Genomic DNA, 16741 nt, shown 5'->3' with positions numbered 1-16741 from the left:
CACGAGCCGCAGGGTTTAATTTGGATTTGTCTGTGCATGTTTTTTTTACTCTCATAGATTTTGTTACCATTGCCATGCATTATACGACTGATAGACTGCAACGGCTGGAGTTAAAAATCTCCGTTTGTGTTCTACTGAAGAAACAAAGTCACCTACATCTTGGATGCCCTGGGGGTAAGCAGATAAACATCAAATTTTCATTTTTGGGTGAATTATCCCTTTAAGCTTTTTGTATTAAATGATTAACAAAGACTTTAAATAAGATTTGAATACTGTTGTGTTGGAATAATTTTGAGAGTGTTGTGATGAAACGAGTTTAAGATGGAGGAAGAGACGTGAGGGATAAATGGAGCCGTGATGAATTGAATACATGGAATAGAGGCAGCGAGAGAGATAAATGCGTATGCAGATGTGTTCTGTCACTATGGTGGGTGTCGTTTGCTTCAGCTGAGTGCATGTGTGTGGGCACTGACTCTTCACTTCTGCTCTGGTCTGTTTGAGGGGTCAACACTCCCGCTGCTCTATATTCTGCATCCACCCTCAACGCTTACTCAACATTTCCAGAGGATGTGCTAAAATGACTTTTGCATTTTCTGTGTGCTCGTACATAAAACCCCTGATCGAACTCCATTTTATGATTTATAAGCTTTCTGGTGCCAAGGACCCTCAAGTATGATAATCTCCTTTCCGAGGAGCCCCTTCCTAATAAATAATGACAGCTATATATAGCTATATATACAAAGTTTGGGGTTAGTAAGATTTAAGAAATAAATGAATACTTTTGGATTAAATTGATCAAAAGTGACAGTAAAGACATTACAGTGTCACAAAAGATTAATATTTCCAATAAATGTTGTTGTTTTCAACTTGAACTCTATTCAAACAATTCAGAAAAAAAAATCAAGGTTTCCACAAAAATATTAAGTAGCACAACAATTTTTCAACATTAATAATAAGAAATGTTTCGAAATCAGCATATGAGAATGATTTCGGAAGAATCATGTGACACTGGAGGGACTGTATGGAGGGATTTATTTTTGTTTTGTTTTGTTGTGAAGATGGTTGGAATGTGATTGTATGCATTTTTTTTTTTGTCATTTTAAGGGGAAAAACTAGCATTTGAGGAAATGAGCAGTTTTTGTCTGAACATTGTCACCAGAATAGCTCATAGCTCAAGGCCACACAAACTCTCAAAGAGGAAAGAGATCCCCCATCCTTCCTTCCATTGGCATGTCATCTTTCCCAACATTGGGAAAACACCCTGTGGTCATACACTCCCTTTCATATGGAAGGGTTCTGCTGCCTTGTCTTGTATTTAGGAGTAATATGACCTCAGATCCAGTTTGTCTTTTGGTTTTATCAGCCACTTGCTGATTATGAAAACTGAAAACTAAAGGGGAATCTGTATAATAAGGCTGGATGCATTTCTTTGGGGAGATCTTGTTGGAATTCATTAGTAGTTCTCTGGCAGCCTGTTTGTATCTCCGTGTTTCGATGTGATCAGTGTTCTATATTTGCATTTTCTACCCTGTCTTTTCCAAATAACTAGTACCCTAGTTTGGTTTACTCACCAAAGCTAATCTCTACTTGGAATTTTACCAGATGCATGTATAAAAAAAATTTACGTTTCCAATAAAAATCATTACTTTTATCTGTTGTACCTCCCACTGAGAGAGCCCTTTACTGTGATGTTAGTCATCTGCAGCTGTATGAGGAAAGCCTGGCCTTGTCCTGACAGTCTGAATCACAAGATGAAGTGTTAGCATAAGTGATTCAGAGGCTAGCGCTTTTATATCACCACAGCACATCCATAAACCCCTCCTAGCGCTGTTTGATTTACTGCCATAACTCTCACAGATGGTGAGACAATGAAAATAAATATGGCGTCTAGACCTATGATGCGTCTCGGAGTGCACATTCATCATTATATCTTGCATTTGTGTTACTCCGAGGTCTACGGGGGCAGACCGCTCTGAAGACTTGGACCCGTCTGTGAGGGGATTGTGAAGAAAAAGAGCACTGGATCTGAATTATTAAAACTCATGCACATTAGTATTCCAATGCCGTTGCTGCTGTGTTTGAGATGGTTTGAAGATCCAGTGCTCTGGACTTTCTGGCGTCTGAATTAACTACATCTTTAAAAATGAATTAAATTGTTTTAAACATCTAGAATTTGTTTGTATTTCATCTCAGATTTAATACATTGATAAATGATTTCATCTTTTTATTTGTCTGTTATTTAGACCTAGTATGCTAAATTATATACAGGCCAGGTATATTCACATGTTGCTGTGCACTCGTTTAAAAATGAAATCCTCGAGGGCCCTTAGTCACAGATCCAGTGCAGTACCACCTACTAGGTGGAGGCTAACCATCATCATCAGTAAGGTTCCTTTGCCCTACTTCTCCCAGAAAACCTGCACAAACGGCTCAAATGAACTAAACACTAAAGCTGTGTTACTTTTCTAAAATGTGCATGGGTCATTCCACTTGGTTATATAAAATGCATAATTTCCCATAGATTATAGATAATTACCATTTTAACTCTTTCCCCGCCATTGACGAGTTATCTCGTCTTTTAGGGTGCTTTCACACTAGCACTTTTGGTGCGCACCCAGGTTCGATTGACGTCAGAGTTCGGTTCGTTTGGATGATGTGCTGTTTTCCGTCCGAACTCGGGTGCGCACCCACGAACCGTACCCGAGTCCGCTTAAAAAGGGTGGTCTGGGGTACGGTTCAAGTGAACTCCGGTACAGTTCGCTGCTGATGTGAACGCAATCGTACCAAATCACGGAAGTGAACCGTGTTTTCACTGTTATACACTCGGGGGCGCTATTACGCATCTTCAGAACGAGTACAAAACCTCCCGAACAAAAACACACGTAAACAGGACGGAGAAACGAGCAATCTCTTATGTAAACAGATTCATATGAAAAATAATGCGATCATCAGCAATAATCAAGAGAACTCCGGTACAGTTCGCTGCTGATGTGAACGCAATCGTACCAAATCACGGAAGTGAAACGCTATTAATGACGTATTATTTGATAAATATGTGTGTCTGTGTGTGTTTCACTTTAAGCTAGAATAAAACTGATTTTTTTTTTGTTTAAAAGTAGAGGCTCTGATCTTTATTTTGGTGTTATTGCATATTCAAATATTTATACAGCAAAATATACTGGAGGCCATCAAATTTTAGTGAAAATCATCAAAATCGCTGGTGGTGGCTGGCAACTTTTTTCAAAAATGCTGGCGGGCGGGGAAAGAGTTCATATAAAATTATTTATGAAATAATATTTGTTGTATATTATTAATAAATAATTCATTTATACAATTTTTCATAAGAAGATTTGAGTGGTACTTGCCAGTGCAAAACTCTTCATGATGCTGGTGTGTTTTAGGCGGTTGTCAGGGTGTTGCTATGCAGTTGTTTAGGCGGTGTCCGAGTAGCTGACTCAAAGCAACTCATTTATGGTTGTGTATCACCTGCTAAATATTTTTGCTGGCCTGAAGTCGTCTTAGCGGTGTCTAGTACATTGCTATGCTGTTTCTAGGGTGATGTTAATGTGTTCTGAGGGGTTGTTGTCACTCTCACATTTCTCTGTGTTGGGGTGTATTCTGTTAACATGAAACAGTCTCCTGTAACATATTTCAGATAGAGCTACATGTTTCCTAAGCCATTTGTCTTGCAGACAGGCCGTGGGATTTATCAACAGACTTACTGACCTTTGCCCTTTAAACTGAAGATGACCCCAGCCCTATAAGCTGTCCTACCCAACCAGGTTTCTTTCAGCCTTCACTGCAAGCTGTGCTTGAAGGTGTAATGGTCTAAGAGCATCTAAACACACATCCGGTGACACAATCCAGCACAAGGTCAATGTACTCGAGCACCAGGGATCACGTCTCTGCCTGGAAGGTCAAAGGACTTAACTGAGTTCCGCAACACTGACGAGAATTGCTTAAATCCTAAAAATGCATACTCAGCACTATTTGCAGAGGTTGTTAAGATTTACTGTGCTGTGGCGCTTGTGCAACACTTGTGGATCTGATTCTGTTATTTAATTCAAATGCAATCTAGACTCAAGAGGTGTTCTCTAAATGCTAATGAACCTTATTGTGAGGATTAGTTAAGGTTTCCTTAGCTAAAATATGGTAAATTGAAATTGTAGAAATGTCCCATTCTCAGGTGTATTTGTTACCAGTGATAATAATTGTTTTTTTTTCTACTACTTAAAAGTGTCCAGGTCAAGTGATCTTAACATGCCAGCATATCATTGTAGTCTTTAATGTGAGCGAACATCATTATAAACGTGTCTGAAGAAACTTGTAGTGCCTGTGAAAGTAACCGTACATCTGTCTTGCATGCCAGCTTGGAGTGCAGAAGATCAGGTGTCACAAAGCACACCTGAGGTTATTGTTAGCAGTGGGGACGATGGGATCAGTGTGTATGCGTCTGAATGTCCTGCACAAGCTGTCAGAATGCTCTTCTGTTGGATGGAATGTTGAAAATGTAGCCGTGTGTATTTTTGAGACCGAGAAGAGCTGCAAATCGTCCATAAACGCATATATAAAGGTTCTGAAAGGTGGTTTTTGGAGTGATGCCATAAAGAAAAAATTTTTGGTTCCCCAAAGAACCTTTCAGGAAACAGTTCTTAAAATAACCATGAAGCGTGAAGAACCATTTAATAATCTAAGGAACCTTTTTTCCATTATAAAGGACTTTTTTTGTGCATTTGACAAGAACCTTTATTGTTACGACTGTAGGACTGAGCAATACATTAAATTTGCATGATATATTTGTGATGTGTTTGCTGGTGGACAATATAAAATTAGGATTGAATATCAAGATATATTGCTCATCCCTTTTATGCATGCCAGGGTGAGAAATTAATGGCTTGGGGCAAAAATGCCACCCAAATTTTAAATAAGGGGGCAAAAAATGCCCCTAGACAATTAATATAGCAACTGGCACCATTAAAGTGAAATGAGAAATTAATTCCCTTAATGGAAAAGTTGATTTCTGACCCTGATGCACACTTGCATACACACAGTCAAAAACGCTGTAATGTGATTGCAAAAGCAAAGAAACTATTCATTTAGATGAGATGTGTTGGGGGTGATTCATCTGCTGAGAGATGAAAAACAGAGGAAAAGTCCAGGTCATGTGTTTAAAGCTCCTCACGTGGTGTGTGCTGGCATGAGGTAAACAAACCTCTAAATGTGATTAACCTAACATTTCTCCCATTTCACTTCATCAGTAAAGCACCAGGAGACAGAAGCAGTCATCATATCATAATTAAAAATCACTCACTTATGTTCTTATATTAAACACTTTGCATCATTTTTTTTTCTATCTTTCTTGTAAACTTGTATCATTATGTTTGCCAGTTCATGTTTTCCTGTGATTTTTAGAATGTTTGAGTAAATCCATATTTTCTATCATTAAGCTGCATTATATTAGCTGCCCAGCACCATAGAATCTAGATATCAGTGTTAGTCACTAAAAACAGCCTTATTGGTTGACCACTGCTGTGTAGTAGTATTATCTAGTAGCTACTATGGAATGTGAGGGGCTCTCAGTGGCAGCTGGGCTTTAAATGCAACACAAGAACACATGCACACCATACAGTCCACCTGTGTGCCATTACCAGACCTATGAAATCTGCACAGCCAGGCTCTTAGAACACCTATTAGCATTGCAGCACATATTTGCATGATGTATTAAGTGTTTGTAGAAACTGTACTGCCTCCTAGTGGTTAAATATAGAAACTCTTTGGTCATTTTTGAACGAGATGCTAACGGTCCAATCAGATTCAATGATCTAAGCTACAGCTAAAAGTGCTACCGCCAGGCCCGGAGATCGGCTAAATGGATTCGAAAACGGTAAAACTCAACTGTTTAACTCTAGGGGAGTTGGAAAATGAGCCTATTTTCAAAAATAGTGGAGTGTTCCTTTAAGCTACCAGGCAAAGTTATTCCTTCCTTCAAATATCAGCAAGACAAAGCTGTTTTGCATCCAGTGTTGCTTTAGTAATATTTAAATACTTTTATAACATTTATCATTACTTCCTAGCCTTTTTGGCTTTATTTAGTACTTCAGTTGCCAAGGCAACATTTTAATTTTCAAGTTTTTTATTTTTTTTTTATTTTTTTTTATTATCTAATATTTGTTTTTTATTTCATATTATATATAGTTCAGTTAATGAACAAAACTTTTGATTTGATTTTAGTTTTAATAAGCAATAACAATACTTGATGCATCATTCTTTAATATTACTATTAATATAAATGTGCATTAATATTAATATAAATAATAAAAAGTTAGTATGAATATAAATAATATATTAATATTGAAATGTCATTGTGTTTGTGTAGGTAAAGACGAGGTGCGGATGCAGCTGGACAGCGCTCTTCAGGACGTCAACACACGCTACGCAGTTCTAGAGGAGACTGAGAAGAGAGCCGTGTGTCGAGCACTTGTCGAGGAAAGAGGAAGATTCTGCTCATTCGTCACAATGCTCAAACCTGTCCTGGTGAGTGTCTGAACGACTCTGATAAGACATTATATTTTGCAAAAAGAAAATGCCTGGTATAAGACCACAGCATTTTGTCACATTTTCATAACATTTTCACAAAAAGAGATTTTTGTTTTTAACTGTATGAAACATTGTGGTTGTGGTTTGTTTTGATGGCTGATGCTGTTTCTTATTAAACAGGATGATTCTCATGACTGTATTACAATCAAACATCAGAATGCATTAGAATTATGAGAATTTGGGGGGAAAGTGCCTAATCGCCATGGAAATAATTTAATAATAAAAAAATGTTTTCTGCTTAATATTGTCACACCATTTTTTTTCTTTGTATTGTCAGGATGAAGAGATAAGCATGCTTGGTGAAGTCACCCACTTACAGACAATTCTAGAAGATCTTGGCAACCTGACGGCTGATCCCAACACACTGCCTCCTGCTAGTGAACAGGTGCTGCATGGATTCTAATCAGGCACATCGGTAGAGCTGTGCATGTTCTCGATCTCTGACATTCTGGTCTGGTTTTGTTTATGCAGGTTATTCTTGATCTGAAAGGCTCAGACTACAGCTTCTCGTATCAGACTCCACCCGCTTCTCCTAGCAACACGTTATCACGCAAGGGCAGCATCAGCAGGTGAGTTCGGTGTCAGGAAGAAATGTTCGTTGCAAGAACTGTTAGCTAACTTGCCCTTAGAAAATGTTATCTGAATTACTGATAATATATGTTATATTAATATTTTAGTGTTTTTGTTGCAAAGGCCAATTTTATTTTTTTAACATGATTGTGTTTAACATGATATTTTTCCTCGAAATTGACACTCACGTAACAAACAATTGTGTATTATTGTAAATAATCAGTATAAACTCTCTCTCTCTCAGTACCTACACCTCTGTGCGTCATGTCCCATCTCTGGACTCCATCTCCAGCGCAGTAGATGGGCTTCATCTGAGAGCACCAGACGCAACACAGGTATCATGGATACATGCACCACATCACAAAACTGTGGGTCCAAAACTTACCTAGTCCAACTGGTATACTAATCCTAAGAAACCCAAATAGTTTGAATAATCTGTCACTCAGAACACACATACAGCCTCGTTCAGCCCAAAGAAACACATACAGCTGTAAGCACCAACACTGCAGCCTGCGGTTCGCTGTGGTACGTAATCCAGACCTCCTCAAAATCCAATCTCTTCGGACCCCAAGATCAAATTAACAAATTGATCATCAATACACATATAATTGGACAGTACTTCAGTGCAAATAATATAGAAGATTTAATGTAGTTTGTCTGGGTATTACAGTGCAAGTGTAATGGAAATAAGGTAGTATTTCACTGTTGTGATGCTTAAAATAGTAACACAAAATGCATGGTAATAAATTATAAATTTGGCAAAATTATACAGTTTTATTGTACAATACAGGTTAATACTATTAGAACATTAAATTATAATACTGTTTGCTACGATTGTGTAGTATGCTAGTTTATCAGTCTGATCTACAAGTTAATTATGTGAAAACACACCAAAATGTTAAGGCAAGATAGCACTTTGTCTCTCATAGTTGAGGTATACCTATGATGAAAATTACAGGCCTCTCTCATCTTTTTAAGTGGGAGAACTTGCACAATTGGTGGCTGACTAAATACTTTTTTTCCCCACTGTAAATATGGTTACATTTTTAATTATTAGATCACCATACTTTCCCAGTTCATTAATAACAGTGCATGAAGACATTGAATTTTGTATTGCAAGGTTTCTAAAATGTTGTTTAAATAAGTAAATTCGGCAAATATAATTAAAAATGCACTTATTTGCGTAGATTTCCAGAACAGAAATCTGAACATTGGACAAAATTCTTGTTTAATTTTGTTGACATATTAAAGATTTTACAGATGAGATTTTGGATAACTATTTCTATTTCTGCCAAAAAGTAAAGTTTGGTGTATGTACTGCCGAAATGATTTCTGGCTCAGTGCAGGAGAAAATACTCATTTTGAGAAAAAAGCCTTTAAAGATACGTATTGTAGTTGAAATCTACAGACCAAATAGATGAAGTATAATAAAATAAACACTTAAATGTCTGTTTTGGGTGTTTTATTTCCACTGGTCTGAAAGAAGACTGTTATAGAAGCAAAATAGCCCAAAATCTCAAAATCAACCAGTGGTTTTGCTTGTAGTGTCTTGCTTTAAGTTCGTCCATATTATGTGATATATGTATATATTTTAAAAGTCAGATCAACAAGTGACATTTTATGATTTTCCAATCAGGCACTGAATAGAATACCAGAAAGCATTTACTTTCAACCATTTGTATAGGGGTCTAAGGGGCTTTGGATTTTGATGGAGGCTTGGATTGATCTAATCTCATCTTTCTCTTGTTCCACTCCTCTCTGCCCCTCACCTCCGTCTCCCAGCGCTCACGCAGTCCTCTCCTCCTGGTCGGAGGGGAGGAAGGCGCTTGCTCTCTCAGTGAGGGGAATTCTCCCACAATCCCTCGCACGGGCCACCGTGGCCAACACCTCCGGCACAGGAGCACTGTGAGCATAGACTCAGTGTAGTGCTGTGTGTGACTGTGAATGGACTCATTACTGTTGCATGTACTACTGGACACTTACCTCTGGTGGTTTTCTTCTGTGTTTGTCGTTGTGCATGTGTGGAGGTTGTGTCTGTGAAGGTAGACAGCGCCCTCTGCAGGCCATTTAGAGGGACACCTAATAGTTTTACACAGGGAGAAAGAAGCGATTTTAATTAATTTTGTTTTTAATTTCAGTTTTTGAATATAATATCAGTCCCATGTCTTAAAACAAACACATTAACCAGTTTGCATATCTATAACTAAAAACCTACATGCTCTGACAGGCCAATCTGAACTTTTCTACACTTAAAGCATCAATAAAGTAAACATGAAATCAAAACTGACTGTTTACATACATTTCTTGTCTTCTTGTGTGCAATTGATCTTTTTCAACACTTTCCCTTTCCTGCTGATGGTTTAATGTTATCCAATGGCAGAGTAGCTGTTTAGGATTTATGCTACTGTTTTAGGTAATGCAGCCTTTATAAAATATAAAATATTTTAGTAATGGTTAACTCATTCCCTGCCAGAGTATTATTTTGTCAGCCACCTCAGACATTTTTGATCATATGTGACCCTGGACCACAAAACTAGTCATGATTGTCAACTTTTTGAAATTGAGATGTATGCATCATCTGAAAGCTGAATAAATAAGCTTTCCATTGATGTATGGTTTGTTATGATAGGACAATATTAAGTCGAGGTACAACTATTTGAAAATCTGAAATCTGAGGGTGCAAAAAAAATCAAAATACTGAGAAAATCACCTTTAAAGTTGGCCAAATTAAGTCCTTAGCAATGCGTATTACTAATAAAAAATTAAGTTTTGATATATTTACGGTAGGAAATTTACAAAATATCTTCATGGAACATGATCTTTACTTAATATCCTAATGATTTTTGGCATAAAAGAAAAATTTTGACCCATACAATGTATTTTTGGCTATTGCTACAAATATACCTGTGCTACTTATGACTGGTTTTGTGCGCCAGAGTCACATATTCACAAATTACCCCCACAATATTTTGTTGTATGAATATGTAAACAGAGGTTTGTGTTCTTTTTCTTTTTACATGTCCATTTTTTAGCAACAGGAAAAAATATTCTAATTGATTCACTCTTTATCAACATCACTAAAAAAATTTACTTCTGTTGTATAATGAAAAAAAAAAAATCCAAAGCTTACATCATAAAGATGTCATAAATTATGTAAAACGTTGTCAATGGTGGGAAAAGAGTTAACATTATTGGAATAAAGGGTTCTGAGATAGTAGCAAATAATGGTAAAAAGAACATAATTGTACATTTTTTTTAAAAAAAGAACCATTAAGTTACCATTTGGTGGGTGAACTTGACCTTCAAGCTCCAAGTCCTGGTTAAAAAACTTCCACAATGCTCTTCAAACTTGCATTCAGATCCGGAATGCCCATTTTTCATGATCCACAAATTTCCTGTTGGATCAAATTAAGTCACGCCCTATATTTTAACTTATTGTTTAATCACGTCACATCATGATAAACTGATTTGTGAACACCATTTCATGTTGGCTTTAAATCCTTATTACCTAGTGACTACAGTGTGTCATAGTGTCTTTTGCTACTTACTAAGTTGAGATGGACTAACAGAGTACATTTTTGTGTAGGAGAAAGGCCAGATCTCTCCTGGCACAGAGAACGGGACCTCCATGCCCCCACTGCTCAAAGCTTACAGCGGGCATGAGGAGAGAGCCAGGACACTGTCCACCTCGGGCAAGGTACACGCTCATTTAAATGCAGAAATGATTTCTAAGCAGAAAGTGAATTTTAGACACCCTTTGATTCTACTGGAATCATTGTGGTTGACTCCAGACTTTTTCTGATCTCTGATTGGCTCTCGTTCCTGTCCGTAGCCACAGTCAGCCAGGGAGCAGCTGGCTCTTACTCTTGGAGGCGGGCTTAATTCAGAAGTTCCTCGGACCAGCCGAGATTCCCTCCACTGCTCCAGCGGATACAGCACCCAGACGACCACGCCGTCGTGCTCAGAAGACACCATTCCCTCGCAGCATGGTCAGTATGCCTGTATGTACGCTTACATGCATGAGCTGCTTGTTTCTGTTCTATAGTTTTCCTTCTTTGCACACATCTTGGAGAGATTATAAACCAAGCTCAATCTAGATATCTTTTTCTCCTTTGTGTTTTTGTATAGCATTTTCCCCCTTTTTTCCCCTTAACACAGTAATCTGATTTGTGGTTTGTGTGCACATCAGATGTGCTTTATAGTCCAAGTTTAGACTAAATCTGATGTGCTTGCACAAATCACAGGCTTAGATTGCTGTCCAAAGTGTGTGTTTTTGGGCCTTTGTATATATGTTAAATGTACTTTATTGTTCTTTTACAGCGGTAAAGAAAGAACCTCCTCTATATGGTAGGTTTCTGAATGTCATTGCATAGATTTGATTATTCTCATTGTGATCATATACCAATAATAAAAAAATTAAATGTCTTGATTTTAGGGAATCCAAGTCATTTTGCAGGCGTGCCTTTTGTTGAAAGAGTGTTATCTGTATGCGTAAGATTTGAGTGCGTGCAACCATGAGATATAACTAGTGGCATCTTGTCAGTTGTCAAGTCTGTTGTCCATCTTCTCATGTTGCCTGAGTTTAACTGAAAGACACACTCTTAAACAGAGCTTTTGTCTGTTTTATTCATTTTTTTAGGAGGTAATCTAGTACTGTTGTCTTCATGCAGTCATTTTTAAGGGCTGTCAATTTAGTGCAATTAATTAATAATATGATTTTTTTTTATTAATTTATATTGTATTTAATCTTAGTATACTCGTTATTTAAAACATTGTTTATGCGTCTTAAATTTGCAGAATTTTCCCTTTACAATTTTTTTCTTCTGCTAGTCCATTATTTCAAAATTTAAAAAAAAAAAAAGAATTTGTTTGTTTTTTATATTTTTGTTTTTTTATTTATTTTTATTTCAATTAAATATACATGCACACTAGTGATGCGCGGATGGCGGTTATATCCGCGGGCGCTGCGGATAATCCGCGGATCGGGTGGGTCGGGTAATAAAAAAATGCATTCTGATTATTTGCGGGTGGGTCGCTATATAGTATTAACTATATTTTCTAAGTTATGAACGTGTTTTAAATAGGCTACAGAAATTGAATAAACTGTAAATTAACATTAAATTAACATGTAATTAACATTAACATTCAAACAGTGACGCGTTCCGAACGTTGTTTAAGTGACATATACCGGTATTGCGGTATTTTCAAAATTCATATCATAACAAAAATAAAAACCGGTATTCGGTATGAACCGGTATACCGCCCAGCACTAGTACGAACCCTAATGTGATGGTCGGGTGCGGTTATCTAAATCAGACAAAAATATAGGTGCGGGCGGTTGGTGGGTGGATAGTTTATTTGAAGCTGCGGATTTGGGTGAAGTTTTAGCTCATCCGCACATCACTAATGCACACTATTTAAAATATATAAAATGCATTTGTAGGTAGGGTTGGGTACTCGATTAGCAATGGATTATAAATATACTTAATTATTATGAAAATACCAGAGGTGGCTTGAATAACACAGCTAAACTATACTGTCGCAGTCGAGTGTTTATTGTCATTGTTTTATAATTCAAAACTTTATATGTTCTGTGTACTCAGTTACAGCTATAATAGTGGTGCCTTTGTCCATATAAGGGATTTCCTGGAGGGTCATGAGTTCCGCTACTTCTGTGACTGGATATGTGGATTTCTCTGGCGTCCAGTATGAATGAAACAGACATCATGTGTTTATAATGCTAATGGCCAATCCATCATTTTTGGGGGAATTTTTATTTATTTATTTTTTTAAATAAATACCGGTTCAGGCACCGTTTAGACACCGGAACCGTTTTAAAAGTATCGATTTGGCACCGGTATCGAAAAAAAACCAAACGATACCAAACCCTATTTGTAGGTTTAATTTAAACATCTTACTAATTAAAAATTTAACAACTAGATAATGCTACCTTTCAACAGTGTTAAAAACATCACAAAAGGCAAGTTAAGTTTGCAAGGTATAAAAACCCATGCACTGTCCTGTCCGAAATACTCTCACAAAGTTGGGCCATCTTTACTGTTAAGCCCTGACATTTTGAGACATAATGAACAGCTGTTGTGTTTTCTTCCACTGTCATATGTTTGAATTTCTTTTTTTTTTTTTTTCTCAAGACAATATAGAAGGGCTGTCATTCAGCATTATCACAGTGTGTGTGACTCTCCTCATTTTGTGTTTCTCTCTCTTTCATACTATGACTACATCTCCCTGCATGGAGGCGAGGATGCCCACAGCCAGTCTGAATTTGATAAATCTTCCACGATTCCTCGCAACAGCGACTTGGGTCTCAATTACCGCAAAATGTTTCAAAGCAAGAGGCCGGCTTCTACCGTCAGTCTGCTGATGGATCCGGAGCCTATAGGCCCCCACACGGCCCCCATCCGCCGTAAACCCTCCAGCAAGCCCAACATCCGCCGTGGTACCATCAGTGGAGGAGTGCCTATCCCCATCTCCACACCACAGGTCCTTTAATCTATTCAAACTCTACTCAGAAAATTCTTAAACAGTGTAAACGAGACCTGCTGGAATATCTAGCATCATTTGGAACCAATCTTGAAGGATTAGGATTTTTTATTTTTATTATTCCAGCGCCAGTGCCCCCACAGGACATAAAAATACATTTCTTTCTGGATTTTAATGCACTTACAGCACACGCTACTGTTCAAAGTTTTGGGTCATCTTTAAAGTTGTCCAAATGAAGTTCTTAGCAATGCATATTACTAATCAAAAATGATAAATAAATAAATAAAATTGAAATTACTGTTCAAAAGTTTGTGGGCAAGTCTTTTTTTTTTTTTTTTTAAAGAAATTAATACTTTTATTCCACAAGAATGCATTAAATTGATCAAAGGTAAAACTAAAGACATTTATAATTTTACAAAATATTTATATTTCAAATCAATTCTGTTCTTTTAAACTTTATATTCGAAAAGAATCCAGAAAAATGTCCTGGTTTCCAGCATATTAGAATGATTTCTGAAGGATTATGTGACACTGAAGACTGGAGTAATGATGCTGAAAATTCAGCTTTGCAAATTACATTTTTAAAATAGATAAGTTATTTTAAATTGTAGTAATATTTAATATTACTGTTTTTACTGTATTTTTTAAAATCAGATTGTTGACTGCCATGTTGAGTGCAAGATTTTTCTTCTTTTTTTTTTTTATCTTGCCAATACCAAACTTTTAAATGTTAGTGTATATCCAGTATATTATTATTAATGTATTGAAGTATGTGTTAAAGTAATGAAATACAAGTAGACTCTAAAATGAAATAAGAATCAAATCCTGTATGAATTTAAATCGGAATCTTTTTTGTTCTTGGTGAAGTTCCTTTATATTTCAAGTTTTGAAGGAAATCCCAATTTGATTTTGTAATTTGTTTCCCAATTATTGAATGTTCACAATATTTTTTTTTTTTAATTTTTGTTTCATGTTAAAAAGAGGCTGTATGTTTTTATGTTGCCATTGTTATAGAATTAATAAGAAAAACACTTTCATCCTGCTCTTAGGTGCCGCTGAAGGCATCTGTTTCCACCGCCGGCCTAAGCTGCAGTGAGGAGACCGTGTGCCCTCCTGGGGTGATGCAGCGTAACAGGGTATATGGTTCTGATCTGGTTCACACCAGACATAATTTCTGTACGTCCACTCAGAGTCTGAGTGCAATGCCGCCTCCATACTATTCCATGTTCCCTGGGCAGCCACCAGTGGGTGTCACAGAGCCACTGTATCAAATGAGCAAGCAACAGCAGTATGCACTGCACCAACAGCAACAGAGGCAATATCATCAACAACAACAATATAATCAACAGCAATATAATCACCAAAAGTACAATCACCAACAGCAGTATAACCAACCGCAGGAGCCGCAATATCAACAGATACATCAAAAAGAGCTGCAGCAGAAACTCGAACGGCAGCAACATAAAAATCAGCAGCAGATTCAAAACATGGCAGCTCACAATTCCAGCTTGCCCACTGAAAGCGGGAAGATCAATTCTGCTCAGCCTGGCGTGGATCATGTCGACGGCGTTCCTGATCCAGGCAGCGGAGGTGATATGTTGAGTATGATCCGAAGAGTCAAACTACGTCGGACACTAACCAATGACCGTTCGGCGCCTTTAATCACCCCCAACCATCTCAACTGATTTTCTTTTTCCCGCTCTTTGAATTCATCTGTGACTTTTTACGGTTGCCTTTGCCTTCTTTTCGTTTAGCGACTTTTTCATGCCTTTTATTGTTGAGGTTTGCGTATTTTTTTTGTTTCGTTTTTAAGTGGAGGCAAAACGGTTGACTAACGCGCGACTCCTGCCACATGAAAAGACGTTCGATTTAACTTCACTGTGCGCGAAGAACAACCGTTTTGCAGTGTCTGTGCAAATGATGCCTCTCAGTAAATTAAAGTTAATTCTGCAGGCTGTGTGCTTTACATATATATGTAAACCTATATATATATATATATATATATATATATGTCTTTAGAGATCTAGATTGAGCATCGGAGCTTAAGATATATTAAAGTTATTTGTTTATGTCGTATTCGCAAAGATAAAGCACTCAGCCTTCTGGTTAGAGATCAAAAACTTCTGTATATATTAGCGAAACAATTGAAAGACTGTTGTATTATTATTAATTTTGTTTTCTTGTTTGTTTTCGAAATTAGATAAAGCAGCACTAGGCGTCTATTTTTGTACAGTTTAGGGTAACAGAAAACTGCACCACTGCCTTTAATCCGCCCAATGACTGGATGCCGAATGCAGCCAATGAGAGGAATGGAGGAAGGGAAGGAGCGATGTGATTGGGTGGATGTATGAAGGACTGGAATAGTGGATTTTATTTGTGTTGCTTAGGACTGTGAGAGCTTACGAAGGCATCACTGTGGTTATTTATTCAACCTGTTTGATTCTGAATCATTTTTAATCGTTTGTTTACCAAAGCTTTGATGCTGTAGCCCTGTTGATGCGCATAAATCGGCTCTCCTGGAGGATTTATAAAGACTTAATTCATAAAACCTCAAACTTTTGGCCCATGACTTTGAGCTTTTTTTTTTTTTTTTGTATGTCTTTTGAATTAAAAAAAACTTCCTTAAACTCATTTATTATTACCAGAAAAGAAAGTGAATGGTTGCATTAGGTTTATAGATTGAATTTGTTCTGTTGCAAGTTGCCTTCTTTGTTTGAAATCAAAGTGTCCCATCCCTCCACCAAGTTAAGTAAAGCTTATTCAATGGAAATGTAGGGTATACTTGTCTTTTCACGTTGAAAGACTTCTGTCAAGGCTCAGATCTCAAGAATCTTTTAAAGTGGTTCTGTTTTTGTTTTCTTAAATGAAAGCCAATGCTGGACGTTTGCTTTCAAGTTGAAGTGCATCACCAATGCCTTCAACATATTTAATAACAGGTTTAATTACATCATTTTTAGCACCTCTAGATCTAATTAGGACAGTATTCATCTCAGTATGATGCTGAATGTAATGAACCTGATATCCAGAAGCACTTCTGCGGTCTGACGGCATTTTTCGCCGGCATCTGTACTCT

General features: G+C 37.1%; 1 protein-coding gene across 1 annotated transcript in view; it reads left to right on the top strand.

Annotated features, from left to right (window-relative positions):
• The window catches only part of mtss1 (MTSS I-BAR domain containing 1), a 64585-nt gene extending 48362 nt beyond the window's left edge, over positions 1-16223 (top strand). Inside the window, exons 7-15 of the mRNA XM_016540436.1 lie at positions 6377-6534; positions 6875-6982; positions 7069-7166; positions 7412-7502; positions 10754-10864; positions 11000-11156; positions 11488-11514; positions 13397-13668; positions 14718-16223. Of these exons, the coding sequence (XP_016395922.1) occupies positions 6377-6534; positions 6875-6982; positions 7069-7166; positions 7412-7502; positions 10754-10864; positions 11000-11156; positions 11488-11514; positions 13397-13668; positions 14718-15353 (1658 nt within the window). The 3' untranslated portion in view covers positions 15354-16223. The remainder of the gene's footprint in view (positions 1-6376; positions 6535-6874; positions 6983-7068; positions 7167-7411; positions 7503-10753; positions 10865-10999; positions 11157-11487; positions 11515-13396; positions 13669-14717) is intronic.
• The last annotated feature ends 518 nt before the right edge of the window (positions 16224-16741 follow it).

This window comes from Sinocyclocheilus rhinocerous, unplaced genomic scaffold, assembly GCF_001515625.1.
Source record: "Sinocyclocheilus rhinocerous isolate Xijiao unplaced genomic scaffold, SAMN03320098_v1.1 scaffold218, whole genome shotgun sequence".
In the NCBI taxonomy this organism is placed as follows: domain Eukaryota; kingdom Metazoa; phylum Chordata; class Actinopteri; order Cypriniformes; family Cyprinidae; genus Sinocyclocheilus; species Sinocyclocheilus rhinocerous.
This window is presented reverse-complemented; position numbering and strand designations above follow the sequence as displayed.